The sequence below is a fragment of the Carya illinoinensis genome, chromosome 7, assembly GCF_018687715.1.
Source record: "Carya illinoinensis cultivar Pawnee chromosome 7, C.illinoinensisPawnee_v1, whole genome shotgun sequence".
Taxonomy (NCBI): Eukaryota; Viridiplantae; Streptophyta; class Magnoliopsida; order Fagales; family Juglandaceae; genus Carya; species Carya illinoinensis.
This window is the reverse complement of record NC_056758.1, coordinates 6,669,649-6,687,967: the sequence shown is the minus strand read 5'-3', so window position 1 is coordinate 6,687,967 and position 18,319 is coordinate 6,669,649. Positions and strand designations below refer to the sequence as shown.

Sequence of the window (18,319 nt, the reverse complement as noted above, 5' to 3'; positions counted from 1 at the left end):
GCAAACCTCTCAATGATCTAAATGGCTTTCATCTGATGTGAATATCTGTTCTAAAAGTATCCCTCCTACAGTTTATTCTATTGTTCTTAAAATGGGATTGCATCTTCCTCGTATTTGGCTTTCATCTGATGTGAATATCTGTTCTGAAAGTATCCCTCCTACAGTTTATTCTATTGTTCTTAAAATGGGATTGCATCTTCCTCGTATTAAATTCCACCTAAGTGTATCATTTTATACCCATAACTAAGATAATATGGCATCTCCCACTGTTAAAACTGAAATAGATTTGAAATGGGAAAGCAAGCTTAGTGTCATTAGCTTTATCTTTGTTTTACATTTATTGTCTTAAAAAGGGCAGAAAGGTTGACATACTACATTTTCTCCTCCACTAATTGGCTCTTTTTACTCAGAATTCCTGAGGGTCCAAACATTTAACCTAAAATTCTAAGTCGAACACCGCCATTCTCTGTTTGGCTCTACAGTTATTAGGTGCATGGCATGATCTAAAGAACACTGATTTATTTATCGGAGGAGTTATCCTTTTGACTTTACTTTCTTAATAGAAGAAGAAAAAGGGATTGGCTTAAGCGGTGAAGGCTTTGGTCTTGGGGTATCACTTTTTTTAAAGTCCAAAGTACAACACTTTACGAGTGTAAATAATTCTTTAAGACTATACCTCCCGGTAAAAAATCAACGATTTAACCAATTTTTTGTAAGAAAATTTATGAGGGTGCGGTACACGGGACTAAGGTTTACTTTGAAGAGGTGGGTCTGAAGGGCCTTGCCTTGGAGAGTTTTCTCGACATTAAAAAAAAGAAAAAAAAAAGGAAGATAAGAAAATGGGGCCTTGTCTTGGAGAATTTTCTCAACATTAAAAAAAAGAAAAAAAAAAGGAAGATAAGAAAATGGACTTGTTTGGATATCAAGAAAGAAGGTTGCAAGTTGGGTGTCGTAGGTTCATCATATATTCAAACTGCTTGCAAAAAGTTACTCTTTTTCTGTTGTATAAAAAACATGGACAATAGTTTAGTGGCACAGAATGCATAGGATACTATGGTGATATCATGAGATATGCCAGGCCGATCCGAGGAGAGGAATGATTGTCCACATTTTAAAAGGAACAAAAAAACACACACACACACAATTGAATGAGACTTGATTTCACTTGAAATGACAATTTTTATTTTTATTTTTTATGAAGTAAAAGAAAAAGCCAAAATGGGTTAAAGAAAAATAAAAAAGGAGAAAGTATAAATATTCTGTTTATTTCCTCTAAAAGCAATCTAACAAAAGCATAACTAAAGAGAAATAGATTCGTTACATGAGAGAGAGAGAGAGAGAGAGAGAGAGAGAGAGAGAGAGAGAGAGATTCGAAAAGGATCTGAAAAAGAGCAAAGTGACAAAAAGAAAGAAAAAGATGAAGAAGAATGCTGAATTTTTTGGCACTTCGGAGTTTTTCCACACTCAGCGTGGTACATCTCAACACCAATCTCTCCCCCTTCAAACCCCCTTCTCATATTCCTTGTTATTCAAGTATGGGTTATTCTTTGGAGATGGAATAATATCCATTATCCAGTCCCATACACAATTCTTATTTTATAATTTATGCGTAAAATGGGAATTTGGTTATATAAAATCTAGATTTATGTTACATACGATTATTTTTATGTATTCTTTGTATATTTTATTGATATGATTGGTCAAAATAATTATTTTATATTAAAATAAAAAGTGACATAACCAATCACATTAATTAAATGCATAAAGAATATATAAAAATAACTGCACATAAATATATTTTTAGCTAAACAAAAGTCTTTTGAAATGAATACTAAATTAACTCCACTAATGCCTGCGTCCCCCTGTTCAAATTGCAAAGAAAGTGACCAAAAAAAGTGGAAGTTGTCCACTAGCATTGATTCTATAACACTACAGACCCAGAAAGTAAAAAGAAAGAGAGGCTTTCACCTAAATGTTAGCACAAAAGTGTCACCCATTTAAGTTCTAACATCATTTACTACTTTAATATGGATCCCACTACTAATTATAATCTTGGGATTGAGCTCAAGATTGCTAGATTATGAGCAACTACCTAGACCAACCTATGTAGAAGTGATAAGGAGTGTCGTGATTTAAGGCTTCCGTCAAAATCTTAGTTTCAAGAGAAATTTTGTTCATCATCTTAAGTCGTATCATTTTCAATCACATTTGTTGGCATGTATGTTTTATATGATTTCAGATGTCTATGTCTTAAATGAGCAGTTTCTTAAAACGTGTTATATTATCAAACATAATTTCTATACAATTAGAATGAAGAATAACGTTACTTTAATGTCATTATCTAAGTTTTAATGCTTAGTACTTTAATATGCTAGATTATGAATATAATGACTACCAGACAAATCTATGCCAAAGGTGACAAAGGAGAGTCATGATAGGGTGAAGATAAAGCAAGGGGATTGACCATGGAAGGTTGAAGGAGCACATGCCTAGCCTAATATGTCCAAAAATATGAACATGCACATGCATTAGTGGAAGTATGCTAATCATCGACTTTAAAGTTGAAATACATTGCTGGTTAAAAATAAGGTAAGGAAAGTGATCACTGAGAAAATTTGATCCAACATGAGAGATTTTGTAATCGGATTTGATTTTCTTTGCAATATAAACATTTAATTATTATTTTTTTCTTTGGTGCATGATACTTTATGATGTCAATTGTTTTAACTAACATGTACCATTTTGAGTAATGTTAGACACAGTTTTAGAGTATGCAAGTTCTATGCACTTCTTTTAAAAAAGAGTATAGTCTATCATTAAAAAATTAGTTTTTTCATTAGATTTTATATTTGAATAATGCTACATACAATTTTAAAATATACAATTCTCGCGTACTCTTTTTGAAAAAATTAGATTCCATTATTAAAAAAATAATTTTTTCATACATGTTCCATATTTACTGCCTATTTTTTTTAAAATGAGTATGCGAGACTTGTAAATTTTAAAATTGTAAATATTATTTCTTTTTAAATTCATCTACTTTTAAAAAAAAATTACTTAAGAATTACAAATTTAAAAACTATAAATATCATTTCTTCATGATTTCTCTCAAAATTGAGAGGGTGTTTTCCAAATCAACCAATTATAATAAATTTTCAAAGGTAAAAAAAACAAAAGAAGGAAATATCCAAGAGCAAGGGAAGGGCTGGGGGAAGACTGCAATAGTTCAACATTTTATTTAATATTTATTTTTAAATTTTTGTTGGGGGTACAGAAGGGGCTAAGTCGATCTAGGATTTTATTTGAACCTCACATACACGCAATGATTGGGTAAGGAAATGGCCACGCCAACAAATTTTGACGGTAGTGATTCCCACTTGCGACCAGATCAACGTCTGATATTTGTTCATTTATTTTAATAATAAATAATAATAATAATAAAAAGTAGCTGTTGTTCGATGATTGGTTCTGTGGCGCATGATAGGAAGCGCACGGACAAATCTGGACCGTTGGCTAACTTGGCTCCGGCTTCCACAAAACATAAATCAAAATAAATACGCCAAAACGAAGTCTTTAAAATGTACGGGAAAGGAACACTTTCTGCCAGTTGGTTTTGCAGTGTAGAGAGAGAGGGGAGGGAGGGAGAGAGGAAGTAGAAGAGGCCAGGGAGGAAGAGAGAGAGTGAGAGTGAAAGAGTTTCTGGGTTTCGGGCCCTTCTTTTTTGGTTTTTGTGATCTAACTGATCTTTCATTTTTTTTCTAACTCTCTCGGGCCAAGTTTTGGGTTTGCTTTGTGATCTTACCGTCTGATTTTGCCAAAAGTTTTGGTTTCCGGTGGAGAGTTCGGATTTTTCCGGTGAGGGGTCCCGTTGCTCCGGTGATATGGGGGGGACTGGTTGACCATTTGACACTTGGGAATCACGGTTTTGTCCTCAAAGTCGTCTTTTGAAGTCTTTATTTACTTGGAACCTTCCTTTTTTCTGTTCTTAGAAAATTCCTCCTTTCATTTTTGGCTGAAAGACGACCAACACCTGGTATTTGGTTGTTCTTGGACTGTACCATCACGTGGTGATTGAAATTTTGGGCTTTTTTCCCTACAAGTTGTGTCTTTTACTGTGGAATGAAGTAAATTTACTCGTTCCAAGATTTCGGCGTCATATTCTTTCGTTCATCAAAGTATTTCTTCCTTTTTTGGAACAAGGTAATTTTGGCTGGTCCACCCAGATATTTTTGGTGATTGATTGAGTAAGAGATTCATTCTGTGGAAAATTTTTTGCCGACTTGATTGGAAAGGGTCGCGATATAGACCAAATTCAGTGGACTGGCTTTTTTGTATTTGTGCTTGTCATGCGACTCTTCAATTCTGGGAAATACAAACTTTTCGCACATTTAATGGGTGTGTTGGATTGAATTGAACTACTACTTACTTTGTTTCATCTATATGTATTGAGGAATTCGATCATTGCTTAATATAGTGGTCGCTGTATCAGGCAGGCACCACTTCCGAATCTCAAGTCTCTGTGGCTTCGCCTTCATTTCCCACAAAAGTTTGCCATAAAAGAGAACTCAGTTGATTCACCAAAAACGTTTTGGTTTCTAGCGAGACTTGAATTCAGCTAGCTGTTGTTTTTTTCCCTCTTTGCGCTCTTCAATATGACTCTTAAATTCTGATGAAAAATACTGTGATCGAAAGGGAAAAGGGGGAAACTCTTGCACCTATTTTATCACGATTCTCGTCTTGTGAAGCTTTCGTTTTTCTATCTGAGATTGATGGGCTTGTTGGATTGATCTGAGTTATTTCTTTCTTTGTTTAATCTATCTATATTGAGGAATTTGATCATGGCCTAACGTAGTGGTTACTGCAACAGGCAGGCATCACTTCCAATTATTTTTGCTCTCATTTGTCTGTGGCGTCCTCGTCATTTTTCCCCAAAACTTTCCCATCGAAGAGCTCTTCAAAAACGTTTTACCTTTCTAGCGATTCCTGGGTTCGAACTATGGCTGTCTCTTTCACTCGTTTTTCGTGGCGGTTATGGTCCGGGAAAGAGAAAGAGCCCGTCTCAAATGGGTCTTCCCTGAATTCTTCATTTGAATGGGGGTTTGGTCTGAGGGAACCTGAGACCGTAAAGTTTCCTTCTGTGAAGGGGACCAAGATAACCGCCCCTCATAGGAAGGTTAAGAGGAAATGGCAGAGTAGGGAACAGAGAAGAATTGACAGGGAGTTTGACGCGGAGGTGGTGCCATCTGATGGTGTCTGTCTGTCAGGATCTGAATCCGATGACCCAGACTGGTCCATCGGATGGTTTGAGCCTCATGGACCTGGTTTCGAGAGTGATGATGGTTTAGCTGTGCTGGTTCCAAGCTATAAACCGGGTTGCAAGAAGGTAATGGAGGGCTCAAATAACCATCTTTTCAGTGCCATCAAGAACCTCTCACATGAGTTTTCTCCTGGTAAGAGTCATTGCTTTTACCTTTTCCTCCATTCATTTTGTATGCTTGTAAGGAGTATTAATCTGAACTCCAATAAGAGTTTAAAATTTCCCCCCTCCCCTATTTTTAGTAGCACATTTCCACTCATTTGAAAATTTTATTTTAATATCATCAAAACTCATGTCCAAGGAGCAGTGAGATGTATCACCGGTATGCACCATGCACACAATGGGGTAGAGCAACACGTATTACTAGAAGTTGGACATTACACAATTCACTTAATGGTGCTTTTGGGTAATAGATTCAGTGAGGAGGATTTGGATTTGGGTCTTTAAAATCCAAATTCTTTCTTTGGATCATATTTAACATTTAGATTTGGTGTTTTTATGCTGTCTTTCCCAGCGCTTAGCTTGTAATTAGGTTCATCTCCATATACGCCTGTGTACTTGGACATTGCCTAATTACGTGGATTAATAAATTCTTCTTATTTATAAAATAAAAAAAAAATAAAAAAATAAAAAAAAAAATAAAAAACATTTAGATTTGGATTTGGACAGAAACCGAACAAGCTTTTAAGCTTTTCAAAATCTTGGATTTAAAATTATGGTTTATTTGAAATCCAAATCCAAATTCGAATTCAAATCCAAATCTAAATTCTTCCAACCAAACATAACTTTAGTGCAATCTTGCGACTCCTTATAGGGCTATAGATTAGAGCTTTACTTCAAGTGGTTGTCTGCCCTGTTTAAGATCTCTACATGTCCTGGCCTCAGGCTGCCCGTTAGCGGCTAAAACTTCAATGACTCATAATTCATGTGTTTAGCCATGGACAGATGTAATGAGATGATTAAATTTGTAGAGCTTTTCAAATTCCAATGCATGCTACCTATTTAATTGTTGTTAAATCTGTTTAAAGATGTCATATTATATATTTTCACTTGTTGACATGATCTTAATTTCAACTGATTTGGGTTCTTGGAAATCTCCCATTCAAATGAACATACTTGACATTTGGCTTTATTGCTTGAAAACCTGTTTTACGATTTGTTGATGTTGATTCCTTGTTTTCCCATCTAAACTTTTATATTCGAATTGTTGAAATCTTACCGCATTGCATTAATGAATATATGCCTCATGTCATCCATGCTCAGTTTGTCACTGCAATTTTATTGATTATGCAGAGGGCATGGCAAAGTTGCTTTCTTCTCTTCAGAACTTTGAGATCTAGAAGTGGATGATCATTTTCAGAATGCCCCTTTTTACAGTACCAAAACTGTGAAAAAAATAAAAAATAAGAGATCTGTTAGGCTTTACATCAGCATACCGAGTAGGAGTGCAGAGGATTAACGCCCAGTTGAACTTGACTGTAAATTATCCAGTTAAGCAAACAGGAGAACCATGTTGTGCAGACTCAGAAAAAGACGCTTTCCGGCTCATGTCATGTTCTGTTGTTCACGCTTCCATTGGTTAGGGTGCGAGGAGAAGTCCGAAATATAATGGATTATTTTACTGTAGATACAACTTTTGTGAATATGAGAGTATGCCTATGCTTTAAGCTCACTATTAATGTAAATAATCCTGGTCCTTTCTTTGTCAATCAAGGGCCAGACTGTTTATATCTCATTGCTTCCACTTTTTGTATATGATGGTGTTATTTGTTATTTACTCATTAATATTCTATTTCATTGTTATTTTTCCAACCTTAAAGCATTGTTTTGTCAGTCTCTTGAAGTGCCTTTTTCTTCATTGAACCCCAAATTTGGAACCCTACCATCCTTCTGGGACGGAGGGAAGTGCCATCTGGCCAATCATGCCATTTTACATAAGAAGATCGGACACTGGTCCTACGCAGAGTTTGTCTATTTGAAATTTGTACCTAGTATTGATCTTTAGTATAATCACTTGAAATGATTAAAATACTCATATTTTATACTAAATAGAGGTGTAAAAAGAACTGCATCCATCTTGATTTTCTTATTGCCTGCCTAATGCCTTCAAGACAAACACACACATACACACCAAGAAAGGCTCGACTGTTTGATCCTTGCCTTTTTTTTTTTTCTATTTTTCTTTTTTACGAAAGGAGGACTGAGCCTCGAAATTTATAGCCTCTGTTAGGTGGAGGAAAACCCGTGGTACATAGCTATAAAACAAACCAATGCTCAACACAAAAAAGACAATGCCGCAACTTGCACGAAACAGTAAAACAGCGCCGCAGTTTGCACGATCTCCTCCCAGTAGCCAGCTTATCGTCTAATGGATGGAAGACCCAACGCATCTAGTCTAATAATACCCCTCAACAATCTGAAGACAAACGTCCAGGCCAAAACTCCAATTGGTCCCCTCTTCACCTCGCCTTGCCAAATAGTCAGCAGCTTGATTACCCTTTTTGAAACTGATGAACCACTTGATCCTTACTCTTTAGTGTGATGAAGTTGTGCATATTTGACTGATTGACAATCTGTTTCCTTGTCTCATCTCGAAGTTTGGTGCACAAGCTGCTGGTGGTGGACACAATTTGTTATTCTCCTGTTTTGAGACAATAATGAGAGTGACAAAATCTCTCTCCCCACCACCACTTCTCATTTGTACAGGCCATGCAAATTGGGATAGGGTATCCAAAGTTGTTCAGTGTTTGTGGTTAAAGAACCTGCATTAGGACCACATCAATGGACAGTTGGGTAGATGTTTAACCTCTGCAATGATGAAGTCATTGTGTCCAGTTATCACATGTGGCTTCTATTGTTTGTGGTTGTACGCTAAATGTGATCTGATGTGTATAAAAATCAGCGACCCTTCCTTTCCTGTCCCTCCCTTCGCCTAGTGGCATGTCCTCTGTAGCTGTCTCACGCGTGCACTGATCTCTCTCACGCACATATTTTAAGCAACATTGCAAATGGTCTCTGTCACTCCACTAGGACCATATGCAATTTCTTAATTTAAATTCTTTTAATAGTTTAAAAAGAGATGTACACAGTGATAATGTGAACAAAACATAAATTATTATAAAAAGTATTTGGGCGAGAAAATTAAAACCCAACTTTTACTGTGATTTTGTTTTAAGAAAAAAAAAATTATATACACATCACTATTTTACTTTCATCTCATTATGTAAGATGTGTTACATTTATCATTATTAAATGATCTCTTATTTTGATGATTTTTTATCATATAAAAACATTGATAATGGAACCATTGCCAAGTCTAAAATTTGACTAAAACTAGAGCTTTTGGTTAAAATCAAAACCAATTGAGATATTAATTCGCGTTAGACTAGTCATTCCAAATCAAAATAATAATATAATATTATATATTTTAATAATAATTTTTAAAATTTTTTGTAAATATTTTACAAATACACTCCATATATTAATTAATAATTTAATTTTTACTTAAATTATTATTTCATAATTACTTTTTTTTCTCGACCTAATTATTCAACAAACACATTTGAGAATATTTTACTCATAAAATAATGTTTGGAAAATGAATGATAACTAGCCAAATTTAGAGAAATATATAAAAATACTATAGCTCAAATCTTAAGCCATTGAGCTTTGGCTATTCCAATACAGACCAATTTTGGTATATATTAGTTATAATTTGACTAGTCACTGGCATTTGACTAAGCCAATGACAGTACTTTAATGGTGATAAATATAACACATTAAATAGTAAAATGTACCCAAAATAAGAATATAATGTATAAGATTACTCTTATATCATTTTATAAAATAACTTATAAAAGCAACATTGTATTACATAAATATATTAAATTTAAAATATAGTTTTATAAAAAAATAAAGATTACACGTGTATCCTAGTCCTTGTTTTTTATAAGCATTCATAGCCGGTAGCGAGTTGATGATTGCAATGTTTTTCTATGCTAATATAATAAGAACTATTAATATTTTTTAAATAACTTGTGGCTGTTCAACAGCCTCATCTCTCAATTATTTAGAAGATTCCAAAATCTCTCTTCGTTTTCACGTTGAATTCAAGAAATCGTGGGGCAGAATCTGAGCTGTTGCTATTTTTATAAACCCCATTTCGTATTCGATTGGCGACATGCAGTATTGAATATTAGCAATATTTTTCTACTCAAAAGATTTTTATAGGAGAGGAAAACGATTAATAACAGTGGTAGCAAAGATCTGATGATGAAACATTAATTTAATGATGTTGTTTGTCTCTTCTCGTCATGGAAGAACGTTTGACGAAAGGTTAAAGACAGTATTATATCTTCGTAAACAAGAAAAATGTTACATCATCGACATAGATTTATCATAATATTGTGAGGGAGCTGTATATGTATGTGTACGGAGGAATGATAGTTACAGTAATAAGTGTATAAGTGTCGTATAATTATTTTTAAAAAAATAAATAAATACGAGATTTATATTAAAAAAATTAATTTTTTAATGATAAATTCTATTTTTTGTTAAAATAAATATACGATATTTACACATTCTACAATTGTATATAACATTACTCGTATATTTGGTTCAAAGTTAATTATTTATTATATAGAGTTGTCGTAACCTTTTCATATAAGAGTCACTATTTTTAAAAAAAACTGCATAGAGCTTGCACGACCTAGACATAAAGAACGGTATCTAACATTAATCTAAAAATTAAAAATTAAGGTGTGTTATGAAACTTGTATTGATATATATGTTTGTTAACTAACAATGATTGATGAAGGAACAACATGACGATGCCGACTTGAATTAAAGGGATATGATGCGTGTGAAAGGTTTCGGGGGGCTAGCAAGGAATTAAAAGTCATCCAGTCAGATCCAGTTAAGAAGAAGACTGCAGCGTAGAATTACAAGTGGGATGGTTACAGCTGGTCGTACAGCTAGCATAAACATAGAGATTATTATTTTTATTATTTATTTTTATAAATATTTTTAATTATTAAGAAAAAAAATAAAAATAGATATAATTTCATTAATAATTAATTATTAAGTAAAAAATTAATTAAAAAAATTAAAATACATAAACATTAAAATTAATGGATTCGTTATGTTATAAAATTATTTTTATTATAAAGTAGATTTGATGGATATTATGTCTCAAATTTGGATTTGGGCTTTAACTAGAGGGAGATGCTATTTTAAGAGAGCCACCGAGAGAATCACCTAATAGGTAAAATATATATATTTTTCAAATATTTTTTTAAATTCATTAAACATTTAAAAAAAATAAAAATCACAAATTTATTAAAAAATAATTACTTAACGATTAAGTAAAAAAATAATAAAAAATAAAAAAAAAAACTCAATTGGTGGCTATAAGTGACAATCATATGTGGGATAAACGTTTCCCTTAAATAAAATGTTGAGGATATTGGTCATATGGTTGACAGAAGCAGATTTTTTTGAAGATTTCTACTCTTTCCATTGTCAATTCTAAGTTAAAATCTGAAAGCCAAATCAGGGTAATTGGTGGATTCTTCCGCAAGTGTCAATACTTGCAGAAGAATGTGTTTTGGCCGGGCTCTCCACCCGGCTATACGACTTGGATATTCCTTAATATGATATAGAAGAAGGCATTACTTGGTAACTAATGAGAAATTTTAGGACTGGTCATTTCAACAAGAGAAATTCTATAAAGCATGGTGGTCATTAAATACGAATTGCATATCTTCCATGTCATTATATATGAAATGTCTATTATACCCTTAGTTAGATTCAATCCTTACTTTCCTTCGTTGTTCCACCAGATGTCACCCTCCTTTCTAATTCTTCATTTCTTTATGCTCAGTAGAGATTATGCGCAATAGATTCTTTTTTTTTTTTTTTGGAATGAGTTACATTGCTTCCTACAAGTGTTTGAAAGTTTCTTCCCCAATTAATGAAAATTATAGGGCTTTTTGAAAAAATTTGTCCGAGAGATTTGACCAAGCTCCAAGGAAATTTCTCAAGGCCAACTTCAGGGCTGATAAAAACCAATTTCTTAATCCTTTTTATTGATGAAAACCAAGAGCAAACTGACGCTTCAAAGCTCATCTAAGACCCTTGTTAGGTTTGAAAAATTATCAAAAGCAATCTGAAAAACACTATCATAAAAAATAACACAATCATATTTTCAAGTTTAACCTGCCAAATCCTGACAATACAATAACTTTAGATGCATTTAACCATTCTCTCACCACTTGAGGAACACACTGGACGCTCAATCAATTCTAAGAACAAATTCCAGTTCAATACAAATTAAAGCCAATCTCTTTGAATAATTCCAAGTTAGAGGCTATCTCCACTAGGCACCCTCCTTTGGGCGATGGGCGAATCAGTAGTGCTGGCAAATTTTTGGATGTTTCCAACATTCACCTTCATTTGGGCTATGGGCTTCTCAGTATTGCAGGAGGGGAGCGCGAATGAAAAGGACTCTCATGTGCAGGAGGGAGGGCAAATGATATTGAACTTTTTTGTTTTGTTTTACGGTTATTTTTTTTTTTAAATCTAATTACAAATGCACACTAATATATATACTAATCTATTTTAATTAGTCAAAAAAATAAATTTTATTAAAAATAATATTAATTTAAATTTTAAATATAAAAAAATCAATATTAATACGTAGATTAATATGTGACTTTACTTGTACGTAACAAAATTCTTTTTTTTTCTTTAAGCTAACTTATCCACGTGTTCATTTCGTGCATTTCGTGCACTACAGGGGGCTTCCCTGTAGCAGAGCTCTTTCGACAAATGGCGCTAATCCAATGATCCGTGATAAACAGCCAAGGAAAGATCGTGAATCCTTTACCTATACTGAAAAAAATCTCAAAATCTCAGATATGTAAAATTCCTCAGTGAGGGTTTTTACACTCCACATAGAAGACAGACATTCACTAGCCAGTAGCCAAACTTAATATAAGCATGTGGTCATGCACAAGCCCTGCCAACACCATATACATTGCAAAGGAAGTTGAGCACAACAATTGCGAAACACATATATAACCATAGACTATGAAAAGAGAGACAAAACTGGATAAGTCCCGATGAGAATCATTCGCCCTTCTTGTCATCATCGCGTGGCAGCTTCACACCCATGAGCCCAAGCATATTGGAAGCAGGACCGGGAAGTCCTTGTTGGGAGGAAAAGGAGTCAAGAAAGCTCTTTACGAGATTCACATCCACATCCACAGGAGTGTAATCCTCATCCATATTTTCTGCCGCATTTGATTTTCCCTGCATCCATTCATTAAATCCAAGCATCGTTTTTTGGCATTAGCCAGGCTAAAATAAGAACAAGAGTGCTACCAACATACGAAAACATGCCAGCCTAAAAAGTATCTGAGCAAACCACACCACATGTTTTTGCTCCAACCAAGAATCACCATCAATATTTTTATGAGATCACTAGTTACAAAATGAAAGTAGCAGCATGTAATGGTTAATTCACAAAGAATGATGTAACGTATAAGAATCTAAATTATTTCCACCATATCTAGGCCTTGGGAAAGATGATATGTAACGTCCTAAGGAAGGCCGTGAGAAGTTTTTCCTCTTCATAATGATAACCTATTGTACCATTGACTAGTCCGTTTGGAATATGGCCCAAATGTGACTTGGGCCTTCCTTAGGTCATTAATACCCAGTACTGAGTCAGTATAGATTGTGAATGGAATCTCACATTGCTTGAGACGGATAAGTTCTTGCTCTTTATAGTTATTCTGGAACTCCAATAATAACATTGGCCAGTCCTTTAAAAAAAATGTGCCTAGATGTGCCTTGGGCTTCCCTTGGGTCATTACATGATCAACCTTTCCTACTTCAGGATTAAACAATCACCCATAACAAAAATTGAGGGCATCACATTCGTAATATCGAAAGGACCTTTTATTTATTTATTTATTTATTTATAAGTAATAGTAATATCTAAAGGACTTCATAAAAGGATATCATCTTTTTGCTCCTAATAGGGGTATGGCAGCAGTTTTGAGATGGTAGAAGACTATTTGTTATTATCAACCAAGAAAAAAACACTCAGCATAGCCTCTTCACATGCAAGATGGGAAAATATACCTCAGCTTTCTTTTGTGCTTGCTCATTAGCACGAACAAAACTTTTCTCGAGGGTGGTGGCCTTCAACTCTTCATTCATAACATCAGAATAGGAATGCATGAAAGTATCCTCCCCATCCTTATTATCCTCAGAAGGTTCTGCAATATCACTCTCATCCTCGGAGTCATCTGTGAATATCATCAAGGTGATAAGAACCAGCAGAAAAACAGAAATGAAAGATGTAGTTGTCATAATTTTTTTTTTTTATATATACGAGTATGTAGTTTTCATAATTTAACAGCTTGCTCAAATGTTTTTAAGGCTAAAATTTAGCTTCTCTCTACATACTGAATCAGAGGCATCAGTAACTTCTGGTAAGCGAAAACATACATCTGTTTAAAAACTAGGTACAAGGTATAGCCAGTGTTATTGGCATGCATATAAATATATATATAGAGTAATACTACAAATCAGCCTCTGTTTATATATATAGAGTAATACTACAAATCAGCCACTGTTTACTATCTACACCCCACACCTGACTTGTATTTTGCTTCTTTTTTTCTTTTGTTTCTTTTTTTCCTTTCCTCCTTCAAGCTGAAATGCTCGTTTGAGGGGAAGAAGGGGCCATTTTCGAATTTTCTCTCCACCCCAGTGCCTCCTCTGCCCACCCAAGTCGCATCGCCCCTCCCTCTGTACACAGATTCTGCCATCTCCAACTACTGGAACATTCCCAACTCAGGCCTTCGAGTGGAAGAGCAATTTTGGCAACAACCAGCAGAATGTCAAGAAGGAAGACAATAACTACGATTTCTCTTTCCAAACCCAACAAAGGCCTCCATTGTCATCATCAACGACAAATTTTTAGTCCTCAAATACTGCGATTCAAACTGTATATAACAAATTTCGTCATAACGTGTCCAGGTTTCTTATTTTCTTCGCTTTGGTCTTAAATTAGCAATCTTTTTATTTATCAAAAAAAAAACTTTTACAATCACAGCAGCAAGCATGGAGTTTCCAGGATCACTCCAAGCAGGCTGTTTTTTCCTCAGGGAAGAAGAGACAGTAAAACACGAATTCGGTTCTCTGCAGAGCAGCCAGAGCTACTCCCATGAAAATGCCACCAAACAAACCAACAACACACAGAGCAACAACAACAGGGGGTTCCAATCAGATTATGGCAGCTGCCACCAGCAGGCTCAGTCTCTCGGCAGGAAACAAGAGGGTGAAAATGAAGGTCTTTCGGCATCTGGGAGCAGAACCGGTTCACTCATTAGTGAACCTGGTTTGCCAGCTAAGGTTTGGGGTGTACGAACTGGCTGATGCCCAGCATTTTCCACATATATATATAGATAATGAAGATGGAAGTAGGAAACAAATGCAGCTTTACTCATGCAACCTAGAGATTTCACCACCAGTTTGTACCAGATGATGGGGGTAAAACCCTTGAGCCACATATCACTAAGACCTCAAATTTATACATGGTCTAACGAAGTCTCTGCACACCATATCTAATATTAGAATGAAGGCTAATTACATTTCTCACACAGCTTGTTCAACCATCAGCTACTCCATGTCCCACAACGATCATTATTGTAAAATAGACTAGTAAAACACATAATAGATTAACAGCAAACCAGCACATCCAGATAATCAACAAAAATTAATTAGCTTCTCTAGGTTCTATTGGTAATCAATTTATGGCTCAAAGTTGGTAAAAGTGAGAATTTTCTGTTGCGTCTTGTTTGGGCTATTTTTCATACATTTATTCTAAGCTAAGGCTTTAATTAAATTGCCTCATTTCTAAGATTTTTGCAAAAGTTCGAAATCAGATGTCAAAGGTTATTCAAGAGACCAAGCAACCAAACAACATAATAGTGGAACCTTTTTTTTTTAATAAGTAAAGTAACCATAATGGTGGAACTTGTGTTCTTCAAAAGAGAACCATTGACCATTGTAGAGAATAACATGGGGAAACCATGTGGAGAGAGAGAGAGAGAGAGAGAGAGAGAGAGAGAGAGAGAGAGAGAGAGAGAGAGAGAGAGAGTTTCCCTAGTTTTCATGAACTTAATAATATAAACAATTTATGAAACCGATATAGATATATATACAAACATTTATTTTAAATATAGATTGTGCATAACTTACCCAAATCAAAGTCAGATGACGACCCTTCTACATCAACATCACTGCCAGCATTTTCAAAACCTTGGCGCTTCATTACTGATTCGATGTCTTTAATGAAACGGTCAACATTAAGATCCACTTCTTTTAGGTTCCTACAAGAGGAGAAAATACATTTAAGAAATTTGCTTATCCTACAGACAGTGAAATTGAGGTCTCCATACTTGATATATAGCTAACTGTACATGAGACTTGGGAACCCATTACTTGCATTGATATTATGTTGTGTATAGTGTGCAAACTCTAAATAATAAGACTAAATGCTGATAATTTCCTAATTCTCCTGGGAAGGAACATAACAGATCAGCCCACTCAAATCGTCAAGGCTGAGCCAACAAAGACTTGTATGGGCTTCGAACCCAAACACTATTGCCAATGGATTCAGTGACACATTCCGATCCACCCACTTATTTATGCTGAAGTGACCTTCTCAGCGACGAGATCATGAGCTGAAATCCAAATTGTGCAAAATAAAGAAAGAACAGGGGCTGAACTCTCTGGCCATGGCCGAAGCTTTCACATCCACTCCTAGCCCCCAAATTAGCCATGAGGCCTTTGAGAAATATGCACGTATGCATTTGCATATGTGAAAACTAAGATGGGTACCAAATCATGAATGAATGAGATGACTACAAAGTTTCACCGAACCTGTTTTCAGGAACCTCAGCTCCCTTGTAACTTGACACCTTATGGACAAAAGCCTGCATGGTTTTTGCTATATCACCAAGAGCGGCCTCATCTAGATTCGAACTGGAAGAAGGACCAGTATCTTCCTGTCCTTTCTGTTTCTTTTTATGTTTTAAATTATAGAGGTCCATCTCCTTTTGTCTCTCAAGCAGAGCAGCGTTTAACTCATCTTCTCCGTTGTAAAGCCAAGTATCATCATCAGAAGGAGGAACCTCCTGACCGCTAAAATCATCAGCTGAGTGGGGTAAAGCAAGAATTTCATCGATTCGTCTTACTGGAGCACTCAACATTTCACTGCAGCAAGAGTTAAATCTTTCTAAATGTCACTAAAGGGTAAAAACAACAGCGGCCAGCAAAAAAAAGATATTACATTCGTTGTTCAAAAACCCTTGTGGGACTTTAGACAACTTGCACATTTAGAAGGTTGCTTAGAATATTCAAATTAACGAACTATTGAAAGCCAAAAGCAAAATTCTTACCACGCCACTATTAAAGAAATTAATAATCAGAAACAAGTTACGGAAAATTTAAAAAAAAAAAAAAACCACGCACCTGGCCCTCGCAAACAAAGAACTGTTTCGGTAATACTCCTCCGCATTGTCAATCAACCTCTGATACTCCTTGGACCCGGGAAGCAACCCTTGAAAGTAGCCACTGCTCTCCAAACTCACCCTATACGCGTCCCATGTGCTCCCCTTCCCCTCCAAACCCTCCCGCTTTCTCAGCTGATATATCATCTCAAGCCCGCAGGCGATCTTCAGCCCCAATTCGGCCTCTGAATACGCGGCTGCATCGGTCCTATTAGGCATAGGGTAACACTTGGGTGCCTGAAAGGTTTGTTGCACCAATTGAGCATACATTGCCCTTGACATCTTCACCGAAACGCAGACCAGCTCTTCCTCTCTTCCTTTGGGCAAGAATCTCTCCATTCTCGCCGCGTACTTCATGGCGTCGATGTCGCGATCGTAGAACCCCTCCACCGCCAGGGAAATCAAGCAGGGCTCGTGCTTCAAGACCTGCGCCACGGACACTGGAACCCTAACCCTAACGGAATGCATGTTCCTCGTGGCTCTCTCCGGATAATCTGATATTCTATTCTTCACCGAGGACTGAATCGTCTCCGACGCCCTCGATTCTTCGCCGCGATTGACGATGAATCTCAGGGAGTCTTCCAGGGTCGGGCTCGGAATCCGGTCCTTGGGAACGATATGGAGATGGCCCTGCCGAATAAAGACGCGGTTGAGGCTGTTCTCGGGGTTGAGCCAGCGGGGCAGGTGGAATGCGGCCTCGATGAGCAAGAACTCGCCGTCGGTGTCCCAGACTCGGATCGAGAGGGAGGGGAAGCTCGTTGAAATATGGAAGAGGAGGAACACGGCGAACCACTCGTCGTCGAGGTTGTCGCCGAAGCGGAGCTTGCCGTGGAGGTGGGGGAGATGGGGGGAGCAGAAGCATGATGGTTTAGGGAGGGAAGAGAGTGAGAGAGCGAAGGGCTCGTGCTGCCATAGGTAGTCGGTGGTGAAGGAAGAGATGGTTTGGAGGATTTGGAGGTGGAGGGATTGGAGAGAGGAGGAGAGATCAGGGGTAGGATTGGAGTTCAGTGAGAAGTCTGGGAAGATTGCGTAGAAAACGGTGTCGTCTGGAAGACGGGAATTCTGGTTTGACAAGATGTCGGATTCCGACGATGCGGCCATGTTCTCCGGCACGAGGGACACTTCGCTACTGGCTAGCTTCTGTTGCTTTCATGAATGTTCGGGTTATTCAGAGTGATGGGGGCCAAATGAAACGCTGTCGTTTAAAAACAACTTCATAGAGATAATTTATGAGTTTTTACTATTATTTCCGAACACCGTACATCACATTTATTTTTATTTTATTTTTATTTTTTAAAATTTTTTTAATTTTATTCTTTCTAAATTAATTTATTTATTTTACTCATTATCCATACACTATATATTTGATAACACATTTAATAAAATATTTATATGACATAATTTTATTTATGAC

At 36.1% G+C, this 18,319-nt stretch overlaps 2 protein-coding genes across 2 annotated transcripts; one reads left to right on the top strand and one right to left on the bottom strand.

Annotated features, from left to right (window-relative positions):
• The first annotated feature begins 3,605 nt into the window (after positions 1 to 3,605).
• On the top strand, positions 3,606 to 7,070 carry LOC122316574. The gene is made up of 3 exons (XM_043133200.1): positions 3,606 to 4,200; positions 4,868 to 5,450; positions 6,611 to 7,070. The coding sequence occupies exons 2-3, from the start codon at positions 4,997 to 4,999 to the stop codon at positions 6,655 to 6,657; spliced, it is 501 nt and encodes a 166-aa protein (XP_042989134.1). The 5' UTR covers positions 3,606 to 4,200; positions 4,868 to 4,996; the 3' UTR covers positions 6,658 to 7,070.
• A 5,116-nt stretch (positions 7,071 to 12,186) lies between these two features.
• Positions 12,187 to 18,094, bottom strand: LOC122316630 (protein ecdysoneless homolog). The gene is made up of 5 exons (XM_043133307.1): positions 16,868 to 18,094; positions 16,277 to 16,609; positions 15,593 to 15,723; positions 13,466 to 13,632; positions 12,187 to 12,628 (listed from the first exon to the last, which is right to left on the bottom strand). Exons 1-5 carry the CDS (start codon positions 18,004 to 18,006, stop codon positions 12,446 to 12,448), a joined length of 1,953 nt encoding a protein of 650 aa, XP_042989241.1. The 5' UTR covers positions 18,007 to 18,094; the 3' UTR covers positions 12,187 to 12,445.
• Positions 18,095 to 18,319: the final 225 nt, after the last annotated feature.